The 27,311-nt window shown below is 57.3% G+C and overlaps 1 protein-coding gene across 2 annotated transcripts; it reads right to left on the reverse strand.

The window, feature by feature from the left end:
- Nucleotides 1–1,598: 1,598 nt before the first annotated feature.
- KCNJ4 (potassium inwardly rectifying channel subfamily J member 4) lies at nucleotides 1,599–26,589 on the reverse strand. 2 transcript variants are annotated; one of them, XM_070453327.1, is made up of 2 exons: nucleotides 25,694–26,589; nucleotides 1,599–3,723 (listed from the first exon to the last, which is right to left on the reverse strand). In XM_070453327.1, exon 2 carries the CDS (start codon nucleotides 3,682–3,684, stop codon nucleotides 2,350–2,352), a length of 1,335 nt encoding a protein of 444 aa, XP_070309428.1. In that variant the 5' UTR covers nucleotides 3,685–3,723; nucleotides 25,694–26,589; the 3' UTR covers nucleotides 1,599–2,349. The 2 variants fall into 2 exon arrangements, with proteins under 2 accessions (XP_070309428.1, XP_070309429.1); XM_070453328.1 differs by lacking the exon at nucleotides 25,694–26,589 and adding an exon at nucleotides 25,518–25,539.
- Between the last annotated feature and the right edge of the window lie 722 nt (nucleotides 26,590–27,311).

Genomic DNA, 27,311 nt, shown 5'->3' on the forward strand with positions numbered 1-27,311 from the left:
AACTATGACCGCGTTTCCCAGCTGCCCCAGATCCCTTCCCACCGCAGTGTCCTGCGGTCAAGTTCATCACCCCGGCCCCGTGTGTGTGTGTGTTTGTGAGGGTGTAAACCAAGCAGGCCCTTGCCAATTCTCCCTGAGTTACAAAGGGTTGGCTGACCTCCACACAGGATGTCATCATCCCTGGAAAGGAGGTGTGGTTCATTCCATTCTACAGAGAGTGAAACTGAGGCCGGGAGTTGATGGGCGACTGGCTGACAGCCACACAGCCTGTTAACAGCAGAAGTCTGACTCAGACCCGCTCAGGCCTCCTGCGCCCATTTAGGGTCCTTTCCACTGACCCAGAAAGGAGACCAGCGGGTAATAAAGTTCTTTCCAAGGGTCAGTCTCTCAGAGAAGGGCACACACACACACAACAATACAATACGCACACACATACCACACACATACATACACACCATACATACACACATATCACACATATACAATACGCACACACATACCACACACATACATACACACCATACATACACACATATCACACATATACAATACACACACACATACACACCATACACACATACATACCACACATACACAATACACAGATACATACAACACACACACACATAGACCCCATATACACATACATAACACACACACCACGCTTACACACACACACGACACATACATGCACACACCCATACGCACATACATACCACACATATATACAACACACACATACATACACACCATACACACATGCATATCACACATACGTACACACATATACAGCGCACACACATACCACACTTACATACGCTTCATACACACCGACATACGACACATACATACACACACACCCCATACACACATACTTACCACACTTACACACACACATATACAATACACACATACATACCACACTTACATACACACATATATATGACATATACATACACACACACCCCATACACACATACATACCACACATACACAGTACACAGATACATACAACACACACATACATAGACCCCATATACACATACATAACACACACACCACGCTTACACACACACGACACATACATACGCACATACATACCACACATATATACAACACACACACACATACACACCATACACACATACATACCACACATACACAATACACAGACACATACAACACACACATACATAGACCCCATGTACACATACATAACACACACACCACGCTTACACACACACACGACACATACATGCACACACCCATATGCACATACATACCACACATATATACAACACACACACATACACACCATACACACATACATATCACACATACGTACACACATATACAGCGCGCACATACATACCACACTTACATATGCTTCATACACACCGACATACGACACATACATACACACACACCCCATACACACATACTTACCACACTTACACACACACACACATATGACACATACATACACACACCCCATACGCACATACATACCACACACAGACACACATCATGTTGGTCTCTCTGTCCCTCTTTTACTCTGTCTCTTCTTCCCAACCCTCCATCTTCAACCAGCCCACCCCTAACGGACCATATACTTTATTAAAAATATATAGTTACAATCTCCATTGTCAATCTGGGCTGGGCCGACGGGCCTAGAGGGACCGCAGGGAGGGACGACCCTTATCCTGCTCCTTGGGGCCCCACTTCTGCACCCACACCCAACACTATCCAAGGGCCAAGACAGCTGGCTCCAAGGGCCTCGAGGGACCAGCCGGCTGGATGGGGAGGGGGCGGGGTGCCCGGAGAGGGCCTGCACCGCCTGGTCCTGTGGGTACACATGGCAGAAGGTGGATTCGGTGCCTCCATCTTTCCATTTATAGATATTTACAAAAGAAAGTCATGAGCAACAGACCACAGTCATGCAGAAGAAACGCACCCCCCTCCCACCCTCCCAAACTAGCCACCGGCCCACCCCAGAACCCCGAGATGCCCACCCCCCCCAACAGTCCAGGCACCTTCCCCAAGGTTCTGAGAGCAAACGGGGAATGTCCTTGAAGGGTCGGTGGGGAAAGGGTGGGGGGGTCTGAGGCTCCTGAGCCCGCCAGTGGGTAGGTGCTGGGGAATCGGGCCGACCGGACCAAGGGTGTCCTGGCCCTGTCCCAGGCCTGGGTTCTGGAGTCAGTAGGAAGGGCTCTCCCAGTCGTTGAAGCCCCCACATCCCTCCAGAAGGTCCGGAGCCAGGGTGAGTTCTGTCCTGAGTGTGGAGGGGGTGTCCTGGCAGCCCACCCCCCAGCGAGGCTCCTGTGGGAAGCGAGAGGGCGGGCTCGGAGGTCAGATGGCAGACTCCCTGCGGTAGGAGATGTTGTCCAGCGGGAGGGTGGCTTGCATGCGCTCCAGATCCAGGTGGCTGCCAAACTCCAGCATCCGGATGATGCCCGCCTCCTCCTTGGAGCCCGCCTCCAGGCCCAGGCCCGCGGCCACGGCGGCAGCGGCCGCAGCCTCCTCCTCCATCTCCTCTTCCTCCTGGCTCATGAGGGCCAGCTCGTTCTCGTAGCAGAAGGCACTGGGCGGGGGCGGTGGGGCGGGCAGCACGGTGATCTTGCTCTCCTGCAGCTCCCGGGCAGAGCAGCAGGGTGTACCGGCCACCTCGTAGGTCTTGTGGAAGCGCGAGTAGTCCACCTTGTAGTGGCTCTTCTCCTCGAAGACCACGGGCTCGAAGCGGTGGCCCCACAGGATCTCGCTGGCCAGGTAGGAGCTGCGGGCCTGGGTGGTCATGGCCGTGGCCTCCACCATACCCTCCAGGATGACCACGATCTCAAAGTCCTCCGACTCCAGCTCCTCCTTGCCCATGCCATAGAGTGGGCTGTCCTCGTCGATCTCGTGGACAATGATGATGGGCGAGACCAGGAAGATGCGGTCCAGGCCGATGTCGTAGCCCACGTTGAGGTCCCGCTGATCCAGCGGCAGGTACTCGCCCTCCTGGGTCATGTAGGGCTTGATGAGCTGGGCCCGCACGTGGGCCTCCACGATGTGGCTCTTGCGTAGGTTGCCCACGCGCCACATGAGGCAGAGCTTGCCGTCGCGCACCGAGATGACGGCATGGTGACTGAACAGCAACGTCTGCGCCCGCTTCTTGGGCCGGGCCATCTTGGCCATGATGGTGCCAATCATGAAGGAGTCGATGACGCAGCCCACGATGGACTGGACCACTACGGCGATGACCGCCAGCGGGCACTCCTCCGTCACGCACCGGAATCCATAACCGATGGTCGTCTGCGTCTCCACTGAGAAGAGGAAGGCGCCCAGGAAGCCGTTCACGTGCATGATGCAGGGCTTGGGGGCCACCGGTGCCGCCCCCCCACCTCCTGCCGGGGCCCCCGCCGCGGCCCCCGCTGGGCCGGCCTCCAGGTCACCATGGAAGAAGGCGATGCACCAGAAGAGGAGGCCGAAAAAGAGCCAGGAGACAAGAAAGGCCGCAGAGAAGATCATGAGCATGTAGCGCCAGCGCGTGTCCACGCAGGTGGTGAAGATGTCCGCCATGTAGCGCTGCGACTTGTTGCTCAGGTTGGCGAAGTAGACGTTGCATTGGCCGTTCTTCTTGACAAAGCGGTTGCGGCGCTTCCGCCGGGGCACGTGGGCCTGCCCGTTTCGGCTGTGCCCGTGCATGTCCTGAAGCCGGCGTGGTCACCTGGGAAGACGCAGGGCCTGCGGGGGAGAAGCCAGACACGTGAGGTGCCAGGGAGCGAGTGGGTACTGTGGGGGACGGCGCTCCAAATGCCCCCAGGGACCCAGGTTCCAGGGTGGCAAGGAACCTGCCCAAAGATGCCCAGGAGGGGAAAAGCCTGGACTAGGACCCAAGGCTTCCTCCACCCCTCGGGCAGAATGTGAAGATGGTTCTGACAACAGCAAGGAAGTGCCTCTGTGGCCAGCCCAGCTCCAGGGTTGGGGCCTGCCAGACCAGGAGCTGAGGCCACTGGGATTCAGGTCCAAGTCCCAGCCCCTCATGCTGCACCCTCTGCCCATCATCCCCCCACCAGAACCTCCTTTGATTGCTCTTCCCTTCCCTCCCAGAAGCTTCCTGATGCCCATCTCAGCACCGCCCCCCACCGATCATCCCACTGGCCCTGAACAGAGGCTGTTGTGAATGCTCTGGGCCCCGCTCCCCTCCCTGTGTTCAGCCTCTGCCCTTTGGGTCTCTCGAGGGCTGGACATTCCCCTGTGCTGTCCAGGTCAGCAGCCACTGGCCACCTGTGCCTCTTACGTTCAGTTAAAATTAAATAAAATGTCAGCTTCAGTTCCCCAGTTGCACTAGCCACATTTCAAGGGCTCAGTAGCCACATGTGGCTAATGGCTCCCATGCCGTACAGAGCAGGTTCAGGACAGTCCCCTCATGGCAGAAGGTTCTGTTGGGCAGCACTGGGATCCACAGCCCCACCTCAGTTCCTGTCCTGTCCCCAGACTTGTCGGGAGCTGCGGTGGATGAAGACTCCAAAGTGGCAGTCAAGATGGAGGGAAGGGAAGCTCTGAGTTTTGACTCCCGGGTCGGCATCCCTACTTCCTATCACAGGTGAGGGAATGGGGGCTTAGAGAGGGAAAGTGATCTATCCAAGGCCTCACAGTGGGCCAGTGGGTCCAAATTCAGGAGTGTCTAGCTCTTAGCTCCCAGGTGCTGTCAGTATGACTGAGTTCACTGTGTGGAGACCTGGGGCGGGGTGGGGGGAGGCGGGAGGCAGACATACTACTACTATCTAGCTATGTATGTAAGTGCAAACAACTCATTTCTCCTCTCTGAGCCTCAGTTTCCTCATCTGTAAAATGGGGATGAAACCCCTACCTCACAGGAACCCAAGGAGACCATAGGTGCTCTGTGAAAGCCAGTGCCTCCTGCCTTCCTTCCTGCTTCCCAGGGAGCAGGAGGAATCTCATGAGAGGTAGGATTTGCCTGTCAGCATCCCCAGCTGTTTCAGTGGAGGTGGCCTCTCATCCTGCTGGGTGGCAGGTATACAAGCTGGGACCACAGAGGGCAGACCCCCCTATCACCCCTGCCTTCCATGGGGTCCCCAAGAGAGAGAGATGGTGCTGTCCAGGGCCCCAGCTGTCTGGCAGGGTTGGGGCTGGGCCCAGGCCCGGGTTCCTAGTAACGTTTTGGCCCAGAATTATATAAGGCTGGAAGTTTCTATTTTCTGTTCTATTCTTCTTCCTGATCTAATTGTGCATCTGTGGCAATGTTTATACACTTCCCCGGTTCAGGACAACTCGGTTGCCGCAGCAACCGGTGCGCGCCAACGCTGTAATTTAGAGATCAACGGCTTCAGCGCCTGCCTCTTCCCAGGAGAAACTCCCTCTCTCAGCCCAGGGAGAGCGAGCCCTGCCCACCCCCCTCCTCCCCCACAGTCACCCCACCCTGACTCTGGGTTCATCTCCCTTTCCCCCCTTAAAATGAGCTCCCTGGATGCCCCTAGTCCTGGAAGTCCCAGATCCACCATGTAACTTGGGCAAGTTACTTGATGGCTCTGAACCTCAGTTTCTTCATCTGTAAAATGGGACCAGTGAGACCCATTGGTCTGAAGATCTAACAGGTAATGAATGGGGGTGGACAATGCCAGCCCTTAAGAGGTCCTGTTCTTAGTTGCGAGTCAGGCCCTCTCTGCTACCTCCCCTAGCCTCCCAATGGCCAGGGCTCTGGGTGGTAGCTCTAAAGGGATTGGGGGCCAGATGTACCTTCTTGGCTATAAATGGCTTTCAGGGAGGTCTTCCTTCACTAAATAGGTCCCTTTTCGCTTTGTCTCATCATCACCAATGCCTCCGTGAGCACCACAGAAAGAACCAGTGCCTGAATGAAGGGTTTCAAGATGAGTGATTTCGAGTCCCTCATTTTGGGGTTTCCCTGGTGGCTCAGTGGTAGAGAATCCACCCGCCAGTGCAGGAAACTCAGGTTTGATCCTTGGTCCAGGAAGATCCCACATGCCTCGGAGCAACTAAGACCATGTACCTCAACTACTAAGCCTGTGCTCTGGAGCCCAGAAACTGCAGTTACTGAGCCCTCACGCCACAACTACTGGAGCCCGTGCACCCTGGAGCCCAGGCTCCGAAACAAGAGAAGCCACTGCAATGAGAAGCTGAGCACTGCAACTCAAAGTCGCCCCTGCTCATCACAACTAGAGAAAAGCTGGGTAGCGAGCAGCAATGAAGACCCAGCACAGCAACCCCCTCAAAAAAAGACCCTCATTTTACATCTGAGGCCAAGGAAGCTCAGAGCTGGGATGAACTTGCTAAGGGTCCCAGAGCAGCTGGGCCAGCCCTGGATGATCACCTCACTCCCACTCCTGGAAGGTCAAGGTGCTCCTGGAAAGAGGAGCGTCCTCCCTGGAGGGGGTTGGGGTAGGATATGGGGCGTGGGAAGAGAGGGCCCCAGTCCAGCCAGGCAGGCCCTGGACCTAATGGCCGCGGCTTTGCAGGATAGAGATAGAGGGGACTGAGTGCAGTGACCTGGGCCTTTGGTGGCTGAGGATGGTGAGGCCCAGAGAGAGTGAGAGCCCCGCCCAAGGCCACACAGGGGCCCGCGGAGCTGCGGGCCTTGTCTGCTGCCCAAGGGACTGGCCCTGACCCTGGGGGTTCCTCTGGTGCTGCAGGAGAGGGTTCTCCACGGTGCTCCCTGCACCAGCGCTGCCCGCTGTTTCCCATCCCTGATTGGAAGTGACAGGAGTGTCAGCCAAGCCTCAGGAAGAGGCTCCGCATGTCCCTGCCGCCCTGCTCCCCACCCTCTACACTCACACCGTCCACTTCAACGCTGCCCCAGCCCCGCCCTCCAATAAGCCCCGCCCTCCAACAAGCCCCGCCCTCCCATCAGCCTGGTCCCTCAGCCCCAGCCCCACACGGTAGCCCGGTGGGGACTCAGCTCATCTCCAGGCCTCACGCCTCCTCTCTCCGTTACAGCACCCCATTTCCCGAGCCCCTGCCCTGCGCCAGGCCCTGGGCCACCCCCACCGGGTGCATCAACTCGGGATCAGAAACTTCCACTCCTGGGCGGCTGGGAAAGCAGTCACCGAGCGCAGGTGCTGCCCCCGGGCCCGTCACCCTCCACCTCCGCGCGTGCCCCTGAAGACCCTGGGCTGGTGAAAGGCCCAGCCCCTCATCTGCTGTGACTCGTCCAGATACACCACTGCCCCATCACCGCAGCGAGGCGGGGCGGGGGCTCGGCTGCCGGCACCAGGATGACCGCAAAGTGAGGAGTCCGGCGCTCGCCGAGTGCTCCTGGGTCACTGCGGCCAGGAGATGGCCAGCTTTTCTGTCCCTCGCTTGTCACACGGGTCTTCCTGGCGAAGGCACAAGGGCCTGAGGGAAAAAGTATGAAAGAGAAAGGGCCACAGATCATGGGATAGAGGCGACGGACATTGACAATTGGGTACCAGCCCCCTCTGAATATAGATGCTTTATTAAAAGAGAGAGAGCAAGAGTGCCCTGTGTTCAGGTGCCTGCACCATGGCCACAGTTAAGTATACTTTTCTGGAAGGCAGGGAGCTGGTCTCACCCCGCTTGCACCAAATGTGCCTTGTTCGCCTGGAGAACAGGGTTTCCACGGTGGGGGGCGCTGAGGGCTGGCCCCCTGGCTGCCTCCCTGGGTGACCTGGGACAAGCCCATCCCCTCCCCGCTGGGTGCTCCCTGCTGTCCCTGTTCTTTATTCTAAGACTGCAGCCTGCAACATCTTTCATAGTGAATGTTCTTGATTCTGGGGAAATGATGGGGATGGGAGATGCCAGTTGCTTTTTTAAAAATGTAATGTCCTAAAAAAAAATAATAATAAAAATAAATAAATAAATAAAATTTTAAAAATGTAATGTCCTTTCTTGGTCAAGTGAAGCATCGACAATGCTGTGCAAGTTACTTTTTTTTTTGGTTTTTAATTTCGCTGTGCTGTGAACATCTGGATCCTAGACAACTAGGGAAACTGAGGCCGAGAACAGGGCAGCAGCACGCGAGTCGGCAGCGGGCGGACACCTGAACCTCTGGGAGGGAGTGAAGGTGACCAGCAGGGCTGTCGGCTTGCTCTCCTGCCCCTTCCTAGGGAGTTAAGGAGAGCTGGACCCTGCCTGCCAGGGGGTCCGGAGAGGCAGGAGAACCACATGTGTCCTTTTAGGCTTTCCTTATGATTTTATGACACTGAAGGCTCCCTCCTTGCCCACAACTCCTTTTGCAAAAAAAAAAGAAGCTGATAAAGCGGCAGCAGCTCCTGCAGGCTCCAGCACCCCGGGCGGGCTGTGGGGTGAGTCTCCCCACAAGCACCCTGTCCCTTGTGGGAGTCACAATGGTGTCTGTAAGCACATCACGCAGGACCTCTGGCTCCAGACAGCAGCAGCAGTGGGTCCTGAGACCCAGGGAGGGCAGGCGCACTCGGCCCAGAGATGCAGGATGGAGGTGGGGGACAGAAGCCCGGATATAGGGAGCTCTTAGCCCAGCGGCAGGCCTTCGGGCTTCCCTTTGGTGTCAGTGGGGCAACAGGGAGGTGAAGGCACCGGCCTGTGGTCACACAGCTCAGTGTGGGCCCTGCTCCACCTGCCATCCCTCTCGGTGGCCGCCCTCAGAGAAGGAACACTCTGGAAGTGCCAGCTCTATGCCAGGAGCTGCCTGGTCTCTCTCGCTGAAGCATCACTGCAACTCTTTGTTAATTTAACAAGTATTTATTAAGTACCTACCACAGCAACAAGCAGGGTTATTATTTCTCTTCCCAGCTGAAGAATCACAGGCTGGGGGTGGGGTGGGGGTGGGGGAGCAGAGATGGGGGTCACACAGCAGACGAGGCAAAAGCAGAATTCTGACTCAGGCCTGCTGGCTGCAGGCCCCGGCTCACCCTGGTTCCCAGCCTTCCCTTCACCTCTCACGATGCCCTATGCAACCCAGAACCCTCGCGCCTCTCCCCAGCCCTCCAGGCTCAGCCCGAGCCCCCCTGTTCTCTGAAGTCTTCCGAGGCTGCACTGCCAGCTGCCAGCCCTGCTTCCTCGCAGCCCCTTGCCCGTCACTCAACTCCTCTTCAACTCTATGAAAACATGGGCTGGTTAAAGCCTCACATTTGGGGCTTTAACCAGCACGTTAGGCTCTTGGGCTCAGTTCTGTCAACCTTCTAGCATGTCCTCTGTGGACCTCACTTTCCTCATCTGCAAAGTGGACATGATGCTAACAATGCCTACCTCACCTATATAATAGAAAAATAGGCTGAGAGGTCAACAGGGCATTGCAGGTAAAACGCAAAGAATGAGATGAGATGAAAATGGTGATGATGAAGATGAAGAGGATGAGATAAGAACACTGGCCTGGAAGTCCAGAAACCCAGCTTCAAGACCTGGCTCCACCACTAACAGTTCCAGCCAGGGGCTCCTTCTCGCCATCTCTAAGATGGGGGACCTTCATAGCTCTCTGGCAGGGGAGTGGGGAAGAAGGAAGTAGAATGAAAGAAGGGCCCAGCACAGTGTCTGTAATTAGGCAGGCGATCGGGTGGGTGCTTCTAAGTCTAAGCAGCCTCCCCCTGACATGAGCCCCTCTGGGGCCTGGAGGGGAGACTGACTTCTCCAGAGGGTGAACCCATGGGGCAATGTGGGTGGTGCAGGGCCGGGGTGGGAGGTATGATTTCCCTGGGCAGGTGGGAGGAATTAACACCACTGGCCCACTTTCCAGCCGTCTGAGGAGCACAGAGCCTCCTCTACCCCAGCTCTGACTGAGGCCTCTCAGGCTTGGACTATCTGGTTGGGGGACGGGGGGATTGTCCTTTCATCATATACACCCGGGGGTTTGGAGGAGGAAAAGGACTTAATGCAGGCAGCTGAGCTCAGCACCTCAAAAAGTAAGAGGCAGCTGGGGGTGGATCTAGCCACAAGGATGTCCCGTCCTGCCCACGGCCCTCTGCAGGCCCCTGTCCTGCTCTTCAGGCCCCCGAGAGGTTGAACTACCTTCTCTTGACAAGTCTCGAGATCCCACACCTTCCCCTTCCCAGGGCGGTGACTGATTCTGGAGTCTCTGCCATTTTCCAACTGTGTGACCTTGGGCAAGTTACTTAACCTCTCTGGTCCCTGCGAGCCACATCCTTAGGTGGGATGAATAGTATGCCTCACTGAGGAGTAAATGGGATCATGCACATGTGCCCAGCACAGAGTAAGAGGTTGATAAGTGATACAAACAGTCCTTTCCTGAAACTCCTTCCCTGGATTTCAGATGTCCTGCCCTGCAGCCCACCCTGCACCATCACGTGGCCCCATCCAACTTTTCTTCCACCAGCACGAGGGAGCAGGTGAGTAACAGCAGTGGCCTCAGACTCTCACAGAGCCGGGCAGGAAGCAGGCTCAGTCCTGTCTGGCACCAGCAGGATCCTTGACCTCTAAGCTTCAGTGTCTTCATTTGTAAAGGAACATAGTAACGCCTACCTTGCAGGGTGGTGTCGTACCTTGCAGGGTGGTGTCCTGAGGGCCAGAAGCAGATTGTCAACTGTCCTAAACGTTCAGGCCACACTGTGGGGACTCAAGAAACGCTCGTCCTCCCCCACACCTTCTTTGGTACCCCGAAATCCCACTGCACGCGCAGTCCCTCCCTCACTGGGCACGGTGTGACGGAGCAAAATGCACACAGCAGTTAGTATGCACTTGCTCTGGGCGGGCTCTGTTCTGAGTGCTTTACACTGATCAATTCCTGCCGTCCTCACCGTGACCTCAGAGGAAGTTTCCATTTTCAGCCCTACTTTATTTTTTAAATTTTTTTGTTTTGGCCACACCTTGTGGCTTGCGGGCTCATAGATCCCCAACTAGGAATCAAATCTGTGTCCCCTGCAGTGAAAGTGTGAGTCCTAACCACTGGGCCGCCAGGAAATTCCCGATCCCTGCTTTAGAAGAAAGAAAACCAAGGCACAGAAAGTTCCGCAAGTTGCCGAGGGTCACACAGCTCACAAGTAGTAGAGCCAGGATTTGGACCCAAGCACTTGATGCCAGCGCACATTGGTTAGGCAGTCTGCTCTCCTGGCCTTGGAGTAATGCTGTCACATCAAAAGTCTCTTCCACTTAGTAAGCATTTATCACGTCTGCCCTTCTACATGCTGAGTTCTATCCAGTTCAATCTTATTGGGAAAGGAGAAACTGAGTCAGAGGGCAAGCTGGAGCCAAGATCTGGGTCCCTGACTTCAGGCCTGGCCAGGTCTGAGCAGTGTGGGGTGAACTGGCTCCTTCCTCCAGCTCCACACCCCACATTTCCCTCCAACCATTCAGCCAACCAGTGAGCAGGTTTTGAAAGTGAATTCCCCAGAAAGTCCAGATGGGCCTTCCGGTCATGGCCAAGTGGCAGGAGGACCCAAGGGCCCAGCTCTAACCTTCAGGGATGCCCTCTGCTGAACTGCCGAGGCCTGGCCCCTGCCTTGACTGATGGCAGGTCCTTACCCCCAAAGGAACCCCTTCTATTGGCCAGACAGCCCCACTAAAGAGGCCCCCTCAAACACTTTGTCCTCTTCCTTATAGGAATTTGAAGGCAGATCCCCAAAGGCTTCTCCTTCCCAGAACAACCTCAGCTCCCTCACTAGTTGGGGAGCCACAGTCGTGCTGTGGTTTCTAGGGACCCTCACTGCCGTGTGCTCGTCCCTCAAGGGCACTCACTCAGCGCCTACTGCACACTTGCCTTGGGTCGGGCACCAGTGTGGACTCACCCAGCTTCTACGTAACACATAACAAGCATTTCCTAGGCAGCAGTCATGGACTGTAGCGAGCTGCTTGAAGGAAAAGTATGGGGTGATGTGAAAGAGAAGACAACGGGCCCTGGTTTGATGGGGGTCCCCGCAGGTCTCGTTGAGAAAATGGCGTTTAAAACTGAAAGCTGAGCAATAGGTGGGAGTCAAGACAATCCGGAGAGTTGTGTGTCTATGTGAAAGGTGGGTGTAGAACATTCCAGAAAGAGAATCTACAGCAAGACCAGAGAGTAGGAATGAAGTGAGCCAGAGGGAGGAGAGTTGCCCCAGAGGAGGCCCTGGGGAGGGGGCGCAGGGTTGTGGAATTCACCCTCATGGTTATGGGAAGCGGCATGTGGTCAGGTTCTGCCTGGTTTGATCCTTTAAATTTCCACATGACATCTTTAAGATAACTAGGAATAAGCAGTCATTATAATAGATCCTTGTGTATCCAGCACTGGGCTTCAGAAATAAAACATCCTCAATATGGCCCCAGTGGTATCCCTGCCCTTGTCTGGCCTCAGAGGCCACCGCTGCCTGAGCGTGCCTGCTTACTGGGGGATGAGATGTGCCAGGATGCTGTGTGGGGCACAGCAGAAGCTAGAGGTTGGCAAGAGGGCTACTGCTGCTGCCCAGGCGGGCGATGATGGGCGGTTTGGAGCTGCCAGGGTGGTGGCAGTGTTGTTCAAGAGAAGTAAAGAGACTGGGGACACATTCTGGACAAAGAGCCCCCAGGCTGTGGGGGTGGGCTAGGTGGAGGGTAGGGAAGAGGGGTGTCAGGAATAGGTGATGGTGAGATGCTGAAAGAGGACCAGGTCTAAGGAACAGCAGTTCCCAGTGTGCAGTGGCCTTGGAATGGCCACATGGGGAAGTCCAGGAGACTCATCTGATGGGCACCCCTGGGGGAGGTTGTAAGGTGTGAAAGTGGATGAGATCTCCCGGGCAGGAATGCTGGATGAGAAGAGAGAGGGGCCTGAGACCCAGCCCCGAGCATCTCCTGCATGTCCATGAGAACCTGGCTCAGCAGATGGCGGCCAAGCAGCAGGGGGAGGGGATTGTGAGGACAGTGGGGCCCCTGAAGCTGGAAGAAGGGGGGAGGTGAGCAGAGTTAACCAGTTGACCAGATCAGCCCAGCCGACCAAAGCCAGTGGCCCTATATGACTTCCCTATTGGGACACATTCTCTCTCCCCAACCAAAAATGGGTGAAGACTCCTCATGGGTAGCGGAGAAGGCAAGGTGCTGGGCAGAGCTGGGGGAGGAGGGGAAGGCAGGGGGCAGGAGCAGAGGTGACCTTAGGACAGCCCACAACTGCCCTCCCCACCCCAGCTCCCCAGCCAGGGGTGGCAGTGGAGATCCTGGCCAGCCCCTCCCTGCATTGTCCCCATGACCAGCCCCTTTCCCATTGTCCCATCCTTGGCTGCTTAACAAACACATCTCCAGGAGCTGGGGCTGGGCAGGTAGGTCTCTCAGACTTGGGGGAGTCGGGGCTGAGGCCTCTGGCTCACACAGGATTCCCTGGATTCTCCACGGGGCTCACAGGCCAAACCTGAAAAGAGTTGTGGGTAGTGGGGGTGGATAAGGGGGTCAGAGTTGAGTGCCAAGGGTAATTCAGCAGTGGGCACCCCGGGTGGCTTCAGAGAGCCATGGGTCTGCCTCTGACACTTGTGTGGGCTCCTGGGACCGGGGCCTGCAGACAGTCACGCACTCGAGGAACCAGAGGCCGGGTGTGCCCGACCCAGACTGGAAGCAGCCCAAACAGGATGGTGCGCCACGGAGCCAGGGAAAAAGGAGGGGGAGGCCGGTCAGGAGCCGTGTGGGTCTCCAAGATGTGTTTTTAAGTGAAAAGAAAAGGCAGCCGTGGGGAACACTGAGTATAGTATCTACCGTTTGTACAAAAAAGGAGACGGAAGAAATTTATAGATACACATATTTGCTTGTCTGGGCTTGTCTGTGGATGGAGACCCAGGAAACTGGTGACACGGGATGCCTCCGGGGAGGGGAAGCAGCTGGCTGGGGAAGGGGTGGGAGGAAGAACTCTCACTGTATTCCCATTTGTGCCTTTTTAATTTTAGAACCATTTGAATATATCACCTACAACAACAACAACAACAACAAAAGACACATAGAAAAGTTTCAAATTAGTGTGTACATATGTGTATTTTCTGACAAGGGTCATAGCATTCATAAGGTCCTCAAAAGGGACTGTGATCCCGGAAGGGAAGCAAACAAACAATTCACTTAGGTGCTGACTGGCCGTGGAAAAATGTCTTAACCTCTCTGAATTGCTTCCATGGAAAGGGGAGGGATAACATCCACTTCAGGGGCATGTTGCAAAGATGAAAAGTGACCTTGGGGGAGGGGGGTTCAGGATGGGGAACACATGCAAATCCATGGCTGATTCATGTCAATGTATGGCAAAAACCACTACAATATTGTAAAGTAATTAGCCTCCAACTAATAAAAATAAATGGAAAAAAAAGAAAAGTGACCTTGGAGGGTAAAGGGTTATTAACTGTGCATAGACGCTTCTTGAAGGGGATGACTTGTCATCCAGCTCTCTCCACAGCCCCTCCAAGGCTCCTGTGAGCCCACGGTCCTCCCAGCAGTTCTCACGGAGGCCGCTGGCTCGCCCCTGCCTCCCTCCTCGAGTCCTCCAGGTCTGAGGGCCTCTCTCCGGGTCACCCCTCTCCCAGCCTCTCTGTTCAGAACGCACTCAGTGTCCAGGCTCAGCCTCCACTTAAGATACCACCCGGCCCCGATCGCCCTCCCAAGACAAGCAGATTCAGCTCCCGCTCCGGGGTCGGCTGGGCATCTAAGAGGCATCGTGAACCCAGCCCAGCCAAGATGGGAGGATCACCCCTCCCCTGCCTTCCCTATCTCAGTATGTGACCCCCCGGGGGCCGCTCAGGCATCACACCTTCAACCCTCCCCAAACCCAAGCATCAGGATAACAGCACAATAACCAACATTTAGTGTTTACTCTCCCTGGAGAAGAAAACCATGGACAGAGGGGCCTGGCGGACTGCAGTCCCTGGGGTTGCAAAGAGTTGGACACAACTGAGCGATTAAAACAAGTGTTTACTCTGGGCCAAGCTCCGGAGGCTCCTTTGACCCTCATGATATCCCAGAGTTGGGTGCTGTTATTTTCATTCCCCACTGCCCCCGCCGGGAGTTCAGGATCTTCCCCCAGCGGGTGAACCGAGGGACTGAGACCTGGACTCAGGCCCCACGCTGAGTCCATCCAGCCTGCAGCGCCCTCCCTGCTGCCAGCCACACCCCCGCCAGCAACTCCGAGGGGTCCTCGCTGAGCCTCCTGCCTCCATCCCCCATGCAGTCCAGTCTCCGCAAAGGCTGAGGACCCACGTCACTCCTCAGCGTGGAGCTCTGCTTCCCACCGAGCCCTCCTGCCCTCTGACCTCCCCTCTCCACTCCCACCCTGACCCCCCGGCCATGCGGCCTTCCTTCTTGCCCCTCTGGGTCTGTACATCGGCCGCCCCTCCTGGATAAGATCCTCTGAGACTGCCCGGCTCGTACCTTCCTACCATGCCAGTCTTGACTCAAAGGCTGCCTCCTCCCAGAGGCCCCCCAGGTGCTCTCTGTCTGCGTCCCGATCTTCCACACAGCGGTTGACTGATCCAAACCTATTTCACCCACAATCTCTGCAAGTGCCGGGACCTCCACCCTCAGCTTCACCCCGAACCCCAGTGCCTAGCACACAGGGACACTTTATAAACATCCAACGACTGCCAAAACCAAGATAATTTCAGCTCGTCATAATTCCCGTAAAGGACCTAAGGAGGGTGATGTGACAGAACGTGACCAGGAGGAGCTATTTTTGTCACCAGAGTCAGGGAGAACCTCTCAGTGGAGGTGGCCTCTGAGCGGGGACCAGAAGGAGACCTTCTGCGGTGCTGGAGCGGGCAGGACTTTTGGGGCCTTGGGCCTGCACCTCATGCTCTCATGGAGCACTGGCTTCTTCGCAGGTGTCCCCAGGTGTCTCCCAGTGAGGTGCCCAAGGTCCTAGGCCCAGAAGAGAAGCTCTAAGAACAGGAGGGGGCAGTGGTAGTGTGGGCCACAGGCAGGGCCAGCAGGAGAAAGCGGCAGACAGGCCTCAGAAGGGCCAGAGACAGCAGTAGGAACAGTCCTGCTCACCCACGGCTGTGAGGGACTGTCGTTATCAGAATGCCTACTATGTGCAGGCAAAGAGCTACAAGCTCACGCGTCATCTTTGACCATCTGAGCTGGCTCCTGAGGCCAGACTCTCAGACTCCATTCAGTCATTCCTTCATGACCCTAAAAACATGCTGAGCTGGAATGGCAACTGCCTTCCTGCCTGATGCTAAAGCTGAAGCTCCAATACTTTGGCCACCTGATATAAGAGCCAACTCATTGGAAAAGACCTTGATGCTGGGAAAGATTGAAGGCAGGAGAAGGAGACAGTTGGATGGCATCATTGACTCAATGGACCTGAGTTTGGGCAAGCTCTGGGAGATGGTGAAGGACGGGGAAACCTGGCGTGCTGCAGTCCATGGGGTCACAAAGAGTCGGACACGACTCAGTGACTCAACAACAACTCCTGCCTGGTGTGTGTTCAACACAGTTCAGTGCCTTCCCTCGGAGGGCACTCTGTAGATTACTGTGGAGTGGATAAACATTTATTGAGCACCTACTGTGTGCGGAGAGAAAAAAATGAATACGACAGCACTCTCCTTTGCTGAGTTCTCTGTACAAGTATCTGCAGACAGGAGGAAAGGGTCCTCACGGCCAGAGGGCTTAGAAAGAAGGTCCTCAGAAAGACATGGAGCAAAAGACATTCCCCAAAGGGGAAGCACGGCTGGGCAGGGCAGCAAGTGGGACCTAGGCCCCAGGGTGGAGTGGTTGACCAGGAGGCTCAGGGGCCTGGAGCTAAGTGGGCAAAGTCAGTGAGGTCTGAGGAGAGAAAAGCAGCAATTCTCGGCACTTACATTCCCAGAAACCAAACATCCCAGAAAAAAAGAATCTGGACACTCAGGCCTCTCTCAGTGGCGCCTCCAAAACGTCTTCATGGAGGAGAAGCTTCCCAACTTTCTGATCAGACCCAGAGTAAAAGCAAACATACTGTACATTGGTACTTGTTATACAATATGGTCCACATACTTTAAAAGCTGAAATAGGAGCCTCATTCTTTTCACTCAGTCGGTGAAGAGTCTGACTGCAATGCAGGAGACCTGGGTTTGATCTCTGGGTAGGGATGATCCCCTGGAGAAGGAAATGGTAACCCACTCTGGTATTCTTGCCTGGAGAATCCCATGGACAGAGGAGCCTGGAGGGCTATAGTCTATGGGGTCGCAAGACTCAGACAAGGCTGAGTGACTAAGCGCGCGCACAGGAGCATCACAAAGTAAAATTTTTTGTTTCATTATAAAGAAAAAAACGTAAGTAGTGGACCCACAAACTCAATTTCATAACCACTAATGGGTCAGGACCGGGACGCAGGTTGAAAAGCACAGACCTTCGTGGTGCTTAGGAGCTGTGAATGGTTTGAGATGGGATCTAGGGCTTATTTTGAAGCTGCGAGTGACTGTTCTTGGATTGTGGGCTTTTTTGGGGGGGGGCACAAATGTGGGGTGAGTTGTTGGAGGCCAAGGGGGAATATTTGGACCAGACTGTCAGATCCTCAGGGTCATAGGACCACCACGCTGTGGCCCAGACAGGAGGGACTTGAGGTTCTGGGTTAGAACCCACTGCTGTCCCCTACAACAGATGCCAGAGCAGTTGCTTGCCCACCTCCCATGATAGGGATCTCAGCCCCTTATCAGCAGCTCTCTCGAGTATGGGGAGTGAGGCTGTGCCAAGCTATTAAGGCAGCTGATGACTGGAAGTCCTTCCCAGGGCTGACTGTCTGTTCTCGCTATCCCCTTGCCTGTTATCTCGGGGATTCGGGCCAGCTTGAGCACGAGGCCATGGCCTGCTCTCTGCCCCACTTGGGTCCCTCTCCTCCCTGTGACCCGGCTCCTGCCCCGTGTCTAGGGGGTGGCCCTGGGGCCCAGCCAGAGAGAGGCTCTTTCCAAGGTCAGCTGGCCTCAGGATCTGCAGCTGCACAGCCCGGCCCTGGTGCTCAGCCAGCCCTGCACCCCCGCCCAGCAGGTCTGGAGGGCTCAGCAGAGAGGTCAGGTGCCGACACTCAACACAGCCAGAGCAGCAGAGCCTGAAGGTGATGGCCGAGGACCTGGAAGTCTGCCAAGAGTGGCCGCTGAGTGGCCGGGACACACAGAAGCCCATGTCTACAACAGGCCAGGTTACACTCCCAGGCTCACGAGATCTCCCCAGCGACCCGCAGGCACAGGGGCACTAGCCACCCAACGGGTCAGGGGATGGAGGCTTGGAGGGGTGGAAAGGCTGCTTAAGGCCACACAGCTGCTCAGGGGTGCAGTTGGACTCAAACCCAGATTTTCTGTCCCTCACTCACAGGGACCACGGAGGCCAAAGGAACACAGCCTCGGGGGAGCAGGGGAGAGCTGGTCTGCCTCTGGGAGGGGAACAGGCTGGAGTCCTCGGGCCCCAGAGTCAGAGCTAAGGCCATAGGGCCAGACAGGTAGCAATTAGCTGAACCTTCCAGACACAAGTGGGCTGCCCCAGGAGGTGGGGAGCTCCCCCTGAAAAGGGTGCGGGGGAGGGAGGGCTCTGATGCCCATGGGTGAGTGACTGCAGCCGTGCCTGCCCACCTCCACGTTGCCCACAGCAGGGCCCCTCTAGCTCTGGGCCTGCCACCTCCCTTGGGTGGCCTCATGGAGTTCCCAAATTTCTGACCCCGATCCCATCTGTGCCCCAGGCTGAGTGGCACCTTAGCGCTTCCAGGCTGGGGAGGGAGGGCTAAACTTCTGAGGGCTGCAGTGGAGAAGGGAGGCTTCTACAGGAATGTGGAGGGGGGAGGTGGTTAGAGAGGAGTTTCCGGGTGGGGTGGGGAAAAGACTTCACTGGGGCGTCCCAGACGCCAGACAGTAAAACTTGGCGCCGATTCTGCCTCCGAGACAAGGTTGGGTGAATGCCCCTCGGGGGGCCTCAATCTCCCCATCAGTAAAATGGGGTCATCCCCTCATGGTGGACGTAGCCCTGCCTCCTTGGCCTCGCGAAGGTCCTCTCCCATCCTAGGAGCCCAGGTGGGGCTGGGATGGGCTCTGAGAACGGATGCGGGAGCAAAAGGAAAAAGCCAGGCTCTTCCCCCCACCCCGAACCCCATCACCATAAGTTGTCCCTTTACACAGAGGAGCAAAGAGAGGTTCCCAGGGGACGTTGACCTGGTGAATGTCACTGGGAACAAGTAAGTGATCCAATCCCAGGCCTACCTGACTTGGGCAAACTTCTTCACTCAGCTGCACCCACTGTGACAAGGGGGGCTACTGCCCCTGCCCCTCTCTCCCAGCTAGGGGTTTTCCCAAAAGATCAGCTCATCCCCCGTGTAGATACAGGGAGCATGTCACGAGACAGGGGGTGTCGGCAGCCCTGGGGGGGGACAGGCAAAGGAATCAGAAGGAGTCCTGGGCTTTGGTCTAGCCCCAACTCTGTCACCCTCGCTGTGTGACCTTGGGCAAATCACTGTGGTCTCTGGGCTTCCAGCAGAGTGCTAGAGAAAAAGCAGACACAGGAGCAGACCAAGGCTTCAGGGTGAAGGTGGGGAGAGTGGCCTCCATTGTCCAGGGGCTGTTTCTGCCCAGTTGCACCCATACTCCACCGCATCTTGCCCCTGCCCTTCTGAAGTCCCTCCGACCCCACACCAGGCCCACCCAAGCAGGCCTCCACCCAAGCTGCTGGGTGATGGGTCACCATGGCAACACCGACTCCCCACACAGCTCCAGCTGGGGTCTGGACCACCGAGGCCCACCTTTCTTGGTAGCCCCGTTCCTTGACCTGCCAGTGCCCCTCATGGGTGCCTCCCCCTGCTCATGGACCAGATGTTCCAGCATCTGGAGTAGGGCTGATCAACAACTGGCCAGGTAGCCACAGGCGCAGAGTGGGGAGGGGATGGGCGCAAGGAGAGGAAGGAGAGCCCTGGCTGGACGGGGTGCACCGTCCTTCCCTCAGGGGGCCAAATGGAGGGGTGAAGGATGCCTAGAACTGGGGCTGGGTGCATTCCCAGCAGGACAAATGACACATGACTCTCTCTACCTGTCGGACCTGGAGCAGACTCTTCCTTCTAACTGAGCCTCAGTTTTCTCATCTGGGAAGTGGGAAGTGGTAGCCTTCACGGGGTGCTGCAGAGGATTAAGTGAGATCACGAACATAAAGTCCAGTGTAGAGCCTGGCACATCAGACCGTGTCCCACTCCTGCAACTAGACCTCTGGGAAAACCTCTGTCGCCCCAGCCGCCATCCATCAGAGCCATTCACATGTATGAGTGTGTGAGTGAATGGATGTGAGTGTGTGCAAGTGTGTGAGAGAAAGTGTGTGTGACAGTGGGCCAGAGAGCGCAGGAGTTAGAGGGGGTGTGTGTTTGTTGGGAGGAGGTGAGACTGGAGAGGCATGGCCCCTGGGGGCCGCACCCCAGCACTGCTCCCACCCATTTGCCTGGCCTGCGAGTCCTGAACAGAAGCGGTGGTCTTGGAGCCTGGCAAACCTCTTCGGTCTCAAACCGAGTCTGGTCACTTTCCATTTGTGTCCAGTCGGCCCCGGCCCCTCCCCCTCGCCGAACCCTAGTTTCCCCCTCTGTGAATAGACAGAATCATCGACGCCCAAGTCAGGTTCAGCATGGGGACCAGACGGCGGGCTTTGGGAAGGGAGGGTTGGGGCGGGGGGGGGGTGGGGGGGGGTGGGGGGGGCGGCGAGAACCAGTGCTAGCTGGAGCGTGAGCTCTCCCGCCCCCTGGCTGCACCCCACCCACCACCCCGGCAGTCCCTTGTGCGCGCGCCTGCAGGAGCGCGCGCACGCGCGCGCGCGCGTGTGTGACTCAAGGTCTATTCATAGCTGAGCTCCACCAGCTGCAGCGTCACAAGCAGAGGGGCCTCAGCCCATATTATTATTTCAATTACCATCTGAATTAAAAGTTTGAGCAGCGATCAGCCCACGTAGCGAGGAGAAGAGGGAGCAGGAGAAAAATAAAGATGAAAAAGAGAAGAAGGGCTGTGCTCCGAGATCCCCCCCAACACCCTAAGGAGGACTGAGTTGCTGAGGAGGCTTAAAGGTTATGCCAGCCCCCAGGATTCCTGCCTGCCCCTCGCCCCGGGGCCCAGGGTCCTCGTGGGAATGGGAGGAGCACTTCGAGAGGACAGCCCAACCGCAGCTACGCTGTGGACACAAATCGCTCAGTCCAGATTCTTGACCACACGGATGGGCATACCAAGCTCAGAGAGGGTGAGGAACTGATCTAATGTCACACAGGGAACCACACCCGCGGCTCCTGGCTCCCAGACCCTCTCTCTTACCAGACAGGTCCCACCCACGGTCTTTCCAGACCTCACGTGTTGTATGACAGTGACACCTGTGGGCGGCCCTAGGGCAGGACCAGGGAGGACAGAGGTGGACCTGACATCCTCATTGGTTTCTCTTCCTGCTCCCTTCTCCCTGTTCCCAAAGCTGGCTCCCCTAGCCCAGAACCACGCACGCAGCTCTCTGCCAAACCACCCGCAGTCTGCACCCCCTGCCCCAGACCTAACTCTACCATCAGCCCAAAGACCCCTCCTTGCCACCAGTGCAGAGGACGGAGCCCTGGCCCAAATCTAACCGTCCAGTCACATTTGGGCAGGCCATTTGTTGTCTCTGAGCCTCCGTCTTCCCCTTTGTAAAATGAGTTTTCCTCCTAGGTGCATGTCTATTTCTATGTCTTCAGAACGGAGCTCTCAGAGGATCTCTGAGGGGGTGTCATGTTATGGGGGCGACACGCCATCTCTTGCCAAGCCCCAGCCCAGGGGAGGGACATTTTCCACTCTTCCTCAAGGAAGTCCCAGGGACAGCCCCAGAGAATCGGACTGGCCCGCACTCAAATCCAGGCTCCTCCACTTCCCTGCTGTGTGACCTTGGACAAATCACAGAGACTCTCTGAGCCGTGGCTCCCCCATCTGTAACACGGGGACCTCAGTTCGACAATGTGGGGTTGCTGGGAGGGTTAAATGAGAAGGCTTTTTACAAAGGCTCCTAGCCTGATGTCTGGTGCGACGCTGTTTCTTTCTGAAAGTCGGTAAGTGACAGGGTTGCCTCCCAGCCCCTCCTGGGGACAGCAGAGACCCTGGAGATCTTGGAGATGAGGATGTTATCAACCTCATCCAAAAAGCAGGAGTCACCAGCTCAGGCCCCTGGCAGGTACTCATCTGGTTCTGTCTGAATAACTCCTGGAATGAAGAGCTCATTACTTCACAAAACATCCACAGAAGCACCTCCAGCTCTGGGAATCTTCTAGAAGGGGCCAGAATCTTCTATCTTAACCCCCAATCCAGCCTGTCTCTGACAGGGACTGCCTGAAACTGGCTTGAAAATGAGCCTGAAAGACAGCGCTTCAAATAGACTAAGCAAGGGATGAGATTAATGGTCAGGGAGGTGGGGGGTGGGGCAACCAAGAAGCAAACAGGGAGGTGGGAGGGACCAAGGGTCTCTCAGAGCCCCTCAGAGCTCCTGGGTCCTGTCTGGGCTGGGCTCAGCCTTCCACAGGAGGCGTGTGTGTGCCTGTCTGTCTCTCTGCTTGCAGCTGGGGCTGGGAGCCAGGAGCTCTGGGTTCAGGTCCCAGCTCTGCTTCTTCCAACTCCAAACCATCACTGTGACCTTGGCGGAGGGTCTACTTCCCTCTCTGGGCTTAAGCTTCCACTTTTGCAAAATAAATAAATAAATAAATCAGACCATCAGATCCGTGAGGTAAGTGCCAACCCTTCTGTCTGAATTGAAACCCGGTTTTGTCAGTGGCTGCTCAGCTTGCACCCCACCTCCAGGCCGGCGTGCCAGGAGCCACGGGGTCTCTGAGTGTCTGCTTTCAAGCCAGAGACCTGTCTCTTCCCCCATACTCCTCTTTCGTGTCTAGTACCTTTTCCACATCTAGTGCTTTTGAGGGCTCTATCAGCCAGCCCTATTTTACAGGTGAGGAGATGGAGGCCTAGGGAAGTGAAATCACTTGCTCAAGGTCACAGAGAGCCAAAGTTCAGAACTCCTACTCTGTGACCAAGAATGCAGCAGGACTCAAGGGCATCTGTCTTCAGGAGAGTCACCAAGATGTCGAATGGCCGACTGTTCTCTATCCAGATGTAGGCTCTGCCTGGGGTGGGGGTGTCAGGGGGCTGCCCAAGGTCACACGGGCCAGGCAATGACAGATTGGGGTCCAGAACCCAGGCTCCCTGCCTCCCGGGCCTCATCCTGCCAGGGGGACAGCAACATGGTCTTGACCTCCTGCCCTGTCCTGGGATCGCCACGATTAGACCCTCATCCTGCCTCGAAGCCTGGCTTGGCGGCTTCCAGAAGCCCTCAACACCTGAGACTGAGGAGGAAGAGTGAGCAGGAAGACAGGAAAGAAAGTTGAGGGTTGGCCGCTTGCCCCCCAGCCCTCTGTCCCTCCCTCTCCTTCTCTCCTCGTGCAGGGGGAGCGGCGCTGATGTAATGCACTCAGCTTTGGTCCCAGTGCCAATCTCAGAAGAGAGACGACAGATTGCGTGAGCCAAATTTGGCATCCTAGGGGGAGAGGCATGAAAAGTGGAGATGTGGAGGAGAGGAGCGAGGAGCCTGGGAGGTGCGGGAGAAGGCCCCCTGCCCAGCAGACCCCCAAATGCCTCCCTCCTTCGACTCTGGCCCCCAACTCCTCCCTAGCTCAACCTGGGCTCGGAGCCTCCCCTCCTTACTCTGAGAGGCCAGCCTAGCTGCTCCCCGGACCCTCCAGGCCCAGTGCTGCCGGTCCTGCCCCCCCCCACCCCCCCCACAACACACCGCTCCAGCTCCGTTTCCCACCGCCGCTAGTCTCCTGGTTACCATGTTGCTGGTTGTCATGTCGCTTACATGTCCTCGTGACTCAGTGGTCCCCGCAGAGGGGCCCCCTCCTCCTCACACCCCCCACAGCACACGCCCCCGCCTCCCCCAGATCCACATTAAGAACCAGCCTGCCCTGTAAGCCTACACGGTTCCTCCTCCCCTTCCCTCTTAGATCCTAAGCTGAGAAATTTTTTCACAGCATCTCCTGAAGCGACTTCATTCTCAGCTCTGCAAATGTTTGTTAAGAACCTACTATGCTCTGGGCTTGTGTCTGCTGCTTCCCGAGACCTGACATAATCTATAAATCACTCAGCAACCCAGTGAAGGCAGTACCATCAGTACCACTCTCCAGTTGGAGAAACTGAGGTTCAGAGAGGTCAAGCAAGAGGCCCAAGGTCACCCAGCAGAAATTCAAGGCCAGCTCTGTCTATTCCAAGTCATCCCCAAAACTTTTTATGGGAGAGAAGCTTCTCATTCAAGGGTGACCCAAAGATTCCCGAGGACTAGCTCCCAAGCCCCAAGTCCCTCCTCTAATTCTGAACACTCCTCTTCTTGGTCAGCCCTATTTCAGGCCATATTCCCATCTCCCCATTAGCTCTTCATCTTCCCAAAGGTAAAAGGAATCCTCACTCCCTACTGCTCAGTGCGTTCCCCAGCCTGTGAATAGCTCTCAGCTCACGTGAGCCAAGGCCCCCCCACCCCGACTTGGAGGTCAGTGGGACACACAGTCGTGTCCTCATTCCACAGATATGGAGGCTGAGGGTCAGGGAGGAGAGGGACTTGTCCACCGTGCTGGCTCCTCAGCTAGCTGAGCTGATTCCTAGGAGCCTGAATGGAGGATATACAAGGCCCACTGCCTGGCATGGAAAACCCCAGAGAAAGCCCCTCCTCTCGGTGGAGAACAGGGTAGAATGTTCTAGGTTCAGCCTTCTGATTTGGCTATGGGTCAGCTCAACAGCCAATAGCCTTGGCTCCTGCCATGTTGCACGCCCTCTTCTAAATTTTGTTCCCTTCATCCTTGTCCAAGCTGGGGCCACAGTTTGGCTCTCAGGTCCCCCAAATACTGTCAAGGGCTCCCCAAAGTCCCAAAGCCCTGGAGGTCACAAGACTGGATGTGGGGGAGAAGCAGAATAAAGATATTACACACACACACACACACACACACACACACACACGTACACACACTCAGCGGTCCAGCTCCTCTCTGAACCTTGCATGGATGGCTCTTGGGCCTCCCTCTCTTAGTTCCCCAATACCTCAACCTGCTTCTTGACACCCTACTGCTCTTGAGGCCCTCACCTGCCAACTTAGCCAGGCTACCCTCCACCTGTCTCTCCCCCAGCCCCAGCCTGTCCTCATCGTAGAGCCTGGGGGCAGAAGGGTGATGGAGATGCTGGTGGGGGGAACGCTGGTCACCTTTGCAGTTGCAGGGAAGTTTCCCTACTCCAGGGCTCATTCAGACCTCTTTCCTGGGGGTTCTCCGTCTGGTTAGGGAAAAGCAGTCTAGCCTCTCTCCACAGCCTGCCTCCCACACTGTGAAACGTGAACTGCCTTCTTCCCTGGATACCCGTCCACCCACCCTAGGGTCTTGGGATCCAAAGTAGGTGCTCAAAACACAGGTGGGATTTTGTTCTGTCAGGGCCCTCTGCCAACAGGCTGCAGTTGGGGAGATGGAAAGGAGACGGACCCTTCCCCCCTCCCCCCTTGCCACAAGTCACCTGCCTCGAAACTCCTCCAACCCAGTGTGACAACTGGAGGTGGGTGGAGGCAGGGAAGGTCATGGCCGGGACAGGAGGTCAAGGCGCCTTTCCCTCACCTCTACCCCGGTTTTCTGGCAAAAACCCAGACCTCGATGCTTCCGACGACGACAGATAGAGGACAAAACTCACCAGATCCCAGGGAGTCGCCTGACCGCGCTGAACGCGCGCCTGGCAGCGGGAACCCGGGTTAGAGATCAGGTTCAGAGTGAGCGGGGCCTGAGCCGCCAGGTCCCGGGACACACAGACACGCACGACGCCGGACAGACGGAAGGACAGCGCCAGCGGCGAGCGCGGGCCCGGCTTACCGCGGGGCGCAGGGTCCGACGAGTCTCCGGGAGGCGGCGAGCCGGCTCTACATCCCAGGCGCGATCCGGCGGGCGGCGTCCCGGGCGGGGAGAGGGGAGTCCCGGCGCCCCCTCCCCGCGAACTCGGCGGGCCGGCCCCGCCGCCCCTCCCCGGCTGTCTGTGGGTCTGTCCGTCGGTCCCCTGGTCTCCCGGTCTCCGGGCCGTCCCGCGCCGCTCCCCGCGGGCCGCCCAACTTTTCAGCGCTGCCCTGTGCCGCACCCTCGGCGCCGCCTCGGCTTCAGCATCGTCGGGCCCCGGGGCCGGGGCTCAGAGCGCGGGGGTCCGGGGACCCATGGCGGTGGCGCGCCCCCCCCCCCGCCCCCGCCTCGGGCGCCTTCCCTTCGCCGCCCCCACCGTTCTCTCGCTGTCCCCTCCGCGCTGTCCCCCGCCTTGCGCTCCGATCCCTGTCCCGCGGCGCTCGCCTCCGGCCCCTAGACCCCCGCGGCCGGCCGACCTGGGTTCCGCCGCCACCTCCCCGCCGCGCGCTAGGCTGTTTCTCCCGATCTCTGCCGCCCCCTGGGTCTCTCTCCCCGCGGGTCCCGGTCTTCGTCTCCGTCACCCTCCCAGTCTGCTCCCTGCCGTCCTCCACCCCTGCCCGGTCTCTCCCTTGCGTGTCTCTCTCTCTCTCTGTCTCGCTCGGGGTCTCTGTCTGTCTCTTTCTCTCCCTCCCACTCTTGTTGCGGCCCCCGCGCTCTCGGACCCAGGCCCCCGTCGCCTGCGCCGCGTCCCCGGCCAGCCCGCCCGGGAGCCCGAGCTCCCGCCGCCCGCGGCGCGACGAGAACTCCCAACTCGCGGCACCCGCTCCGCTTTGCGAGACTTTCGCCCCTCCTCACACGTGACCCGCGCCCCACTGCGGAGGCCGCGCCCCCCACCCTCCCAGCCCCGGAGCCCCGGGCGGCCCGCGGGGCCCAGCCCTGCCCCTTTCCCCTCCGCTTAACCGGGCATCACAACCCGGTCCCAACCGCCCGCCGGCCGGGGCCGAGCCCGGGCTGGGGGGCCGCACGGTCCGCTCCTGCCCGAGATCCTGTCCGGGTTTTCCTCCTCGCTCCAGGAGCGCTCCTCCCGGAGCCCATTCCGAGAATCCGCTCCCGGGTTTTCTCGCCCCCCTCACCCCCCCGCCAGGGGCAGGTGGAGAGGGTTCATCCGTGCAGCGAAGGGACTGTGGGTGGGAGAGGGTTGGTACCCGGCTCGGTGGCGCCGGGCCGCCCCCCTCTGCGGTCCCCTTCCCCTCCTGAAGGATGGGCAGTTAAGGACCCTACACACGCCGCTCCAGTCGACGGAGGTGTGGCCCTGCTGAAACGACCCTCACAATCAGTTAGGTAGCACCGCCCCGTTTTACAGACGTGGAGAATGAGGATCAGAAAGGGTCACAAGTTTGCCCAAGGTCACCCAGAGGTGGACCAAACCCCAGGGTCTCTTTGTCTGCATCCCCATTACTCCAGAGTGTCTCTAAAAGGGAAGATCTCACCTTCTCGCCCTGAGTAGCGCCCAGGTTTGGGCCCTACACTCTGGACGTGGGGTGAAGACCCCAGCGCTTCGTAGTCTCTGGCTAGTCAGCCACTTCCATGGCCTTTCTGT

This window comes from Odocoileus virginianus, chromosome 23 (genome assembly GCF_023699985.2).
Source record: "Odocoileus virginianus isolate 20LAN1187 ecotype Illinois chromosome 23, Ovbor_1.2, whole genome shotgun sequence".
NCBI lineage: Eukaryota > Metazoa > Chordata > Mammalia > Artiodactyla > Cervidae > Odocoileus > Odocoileus virginianus.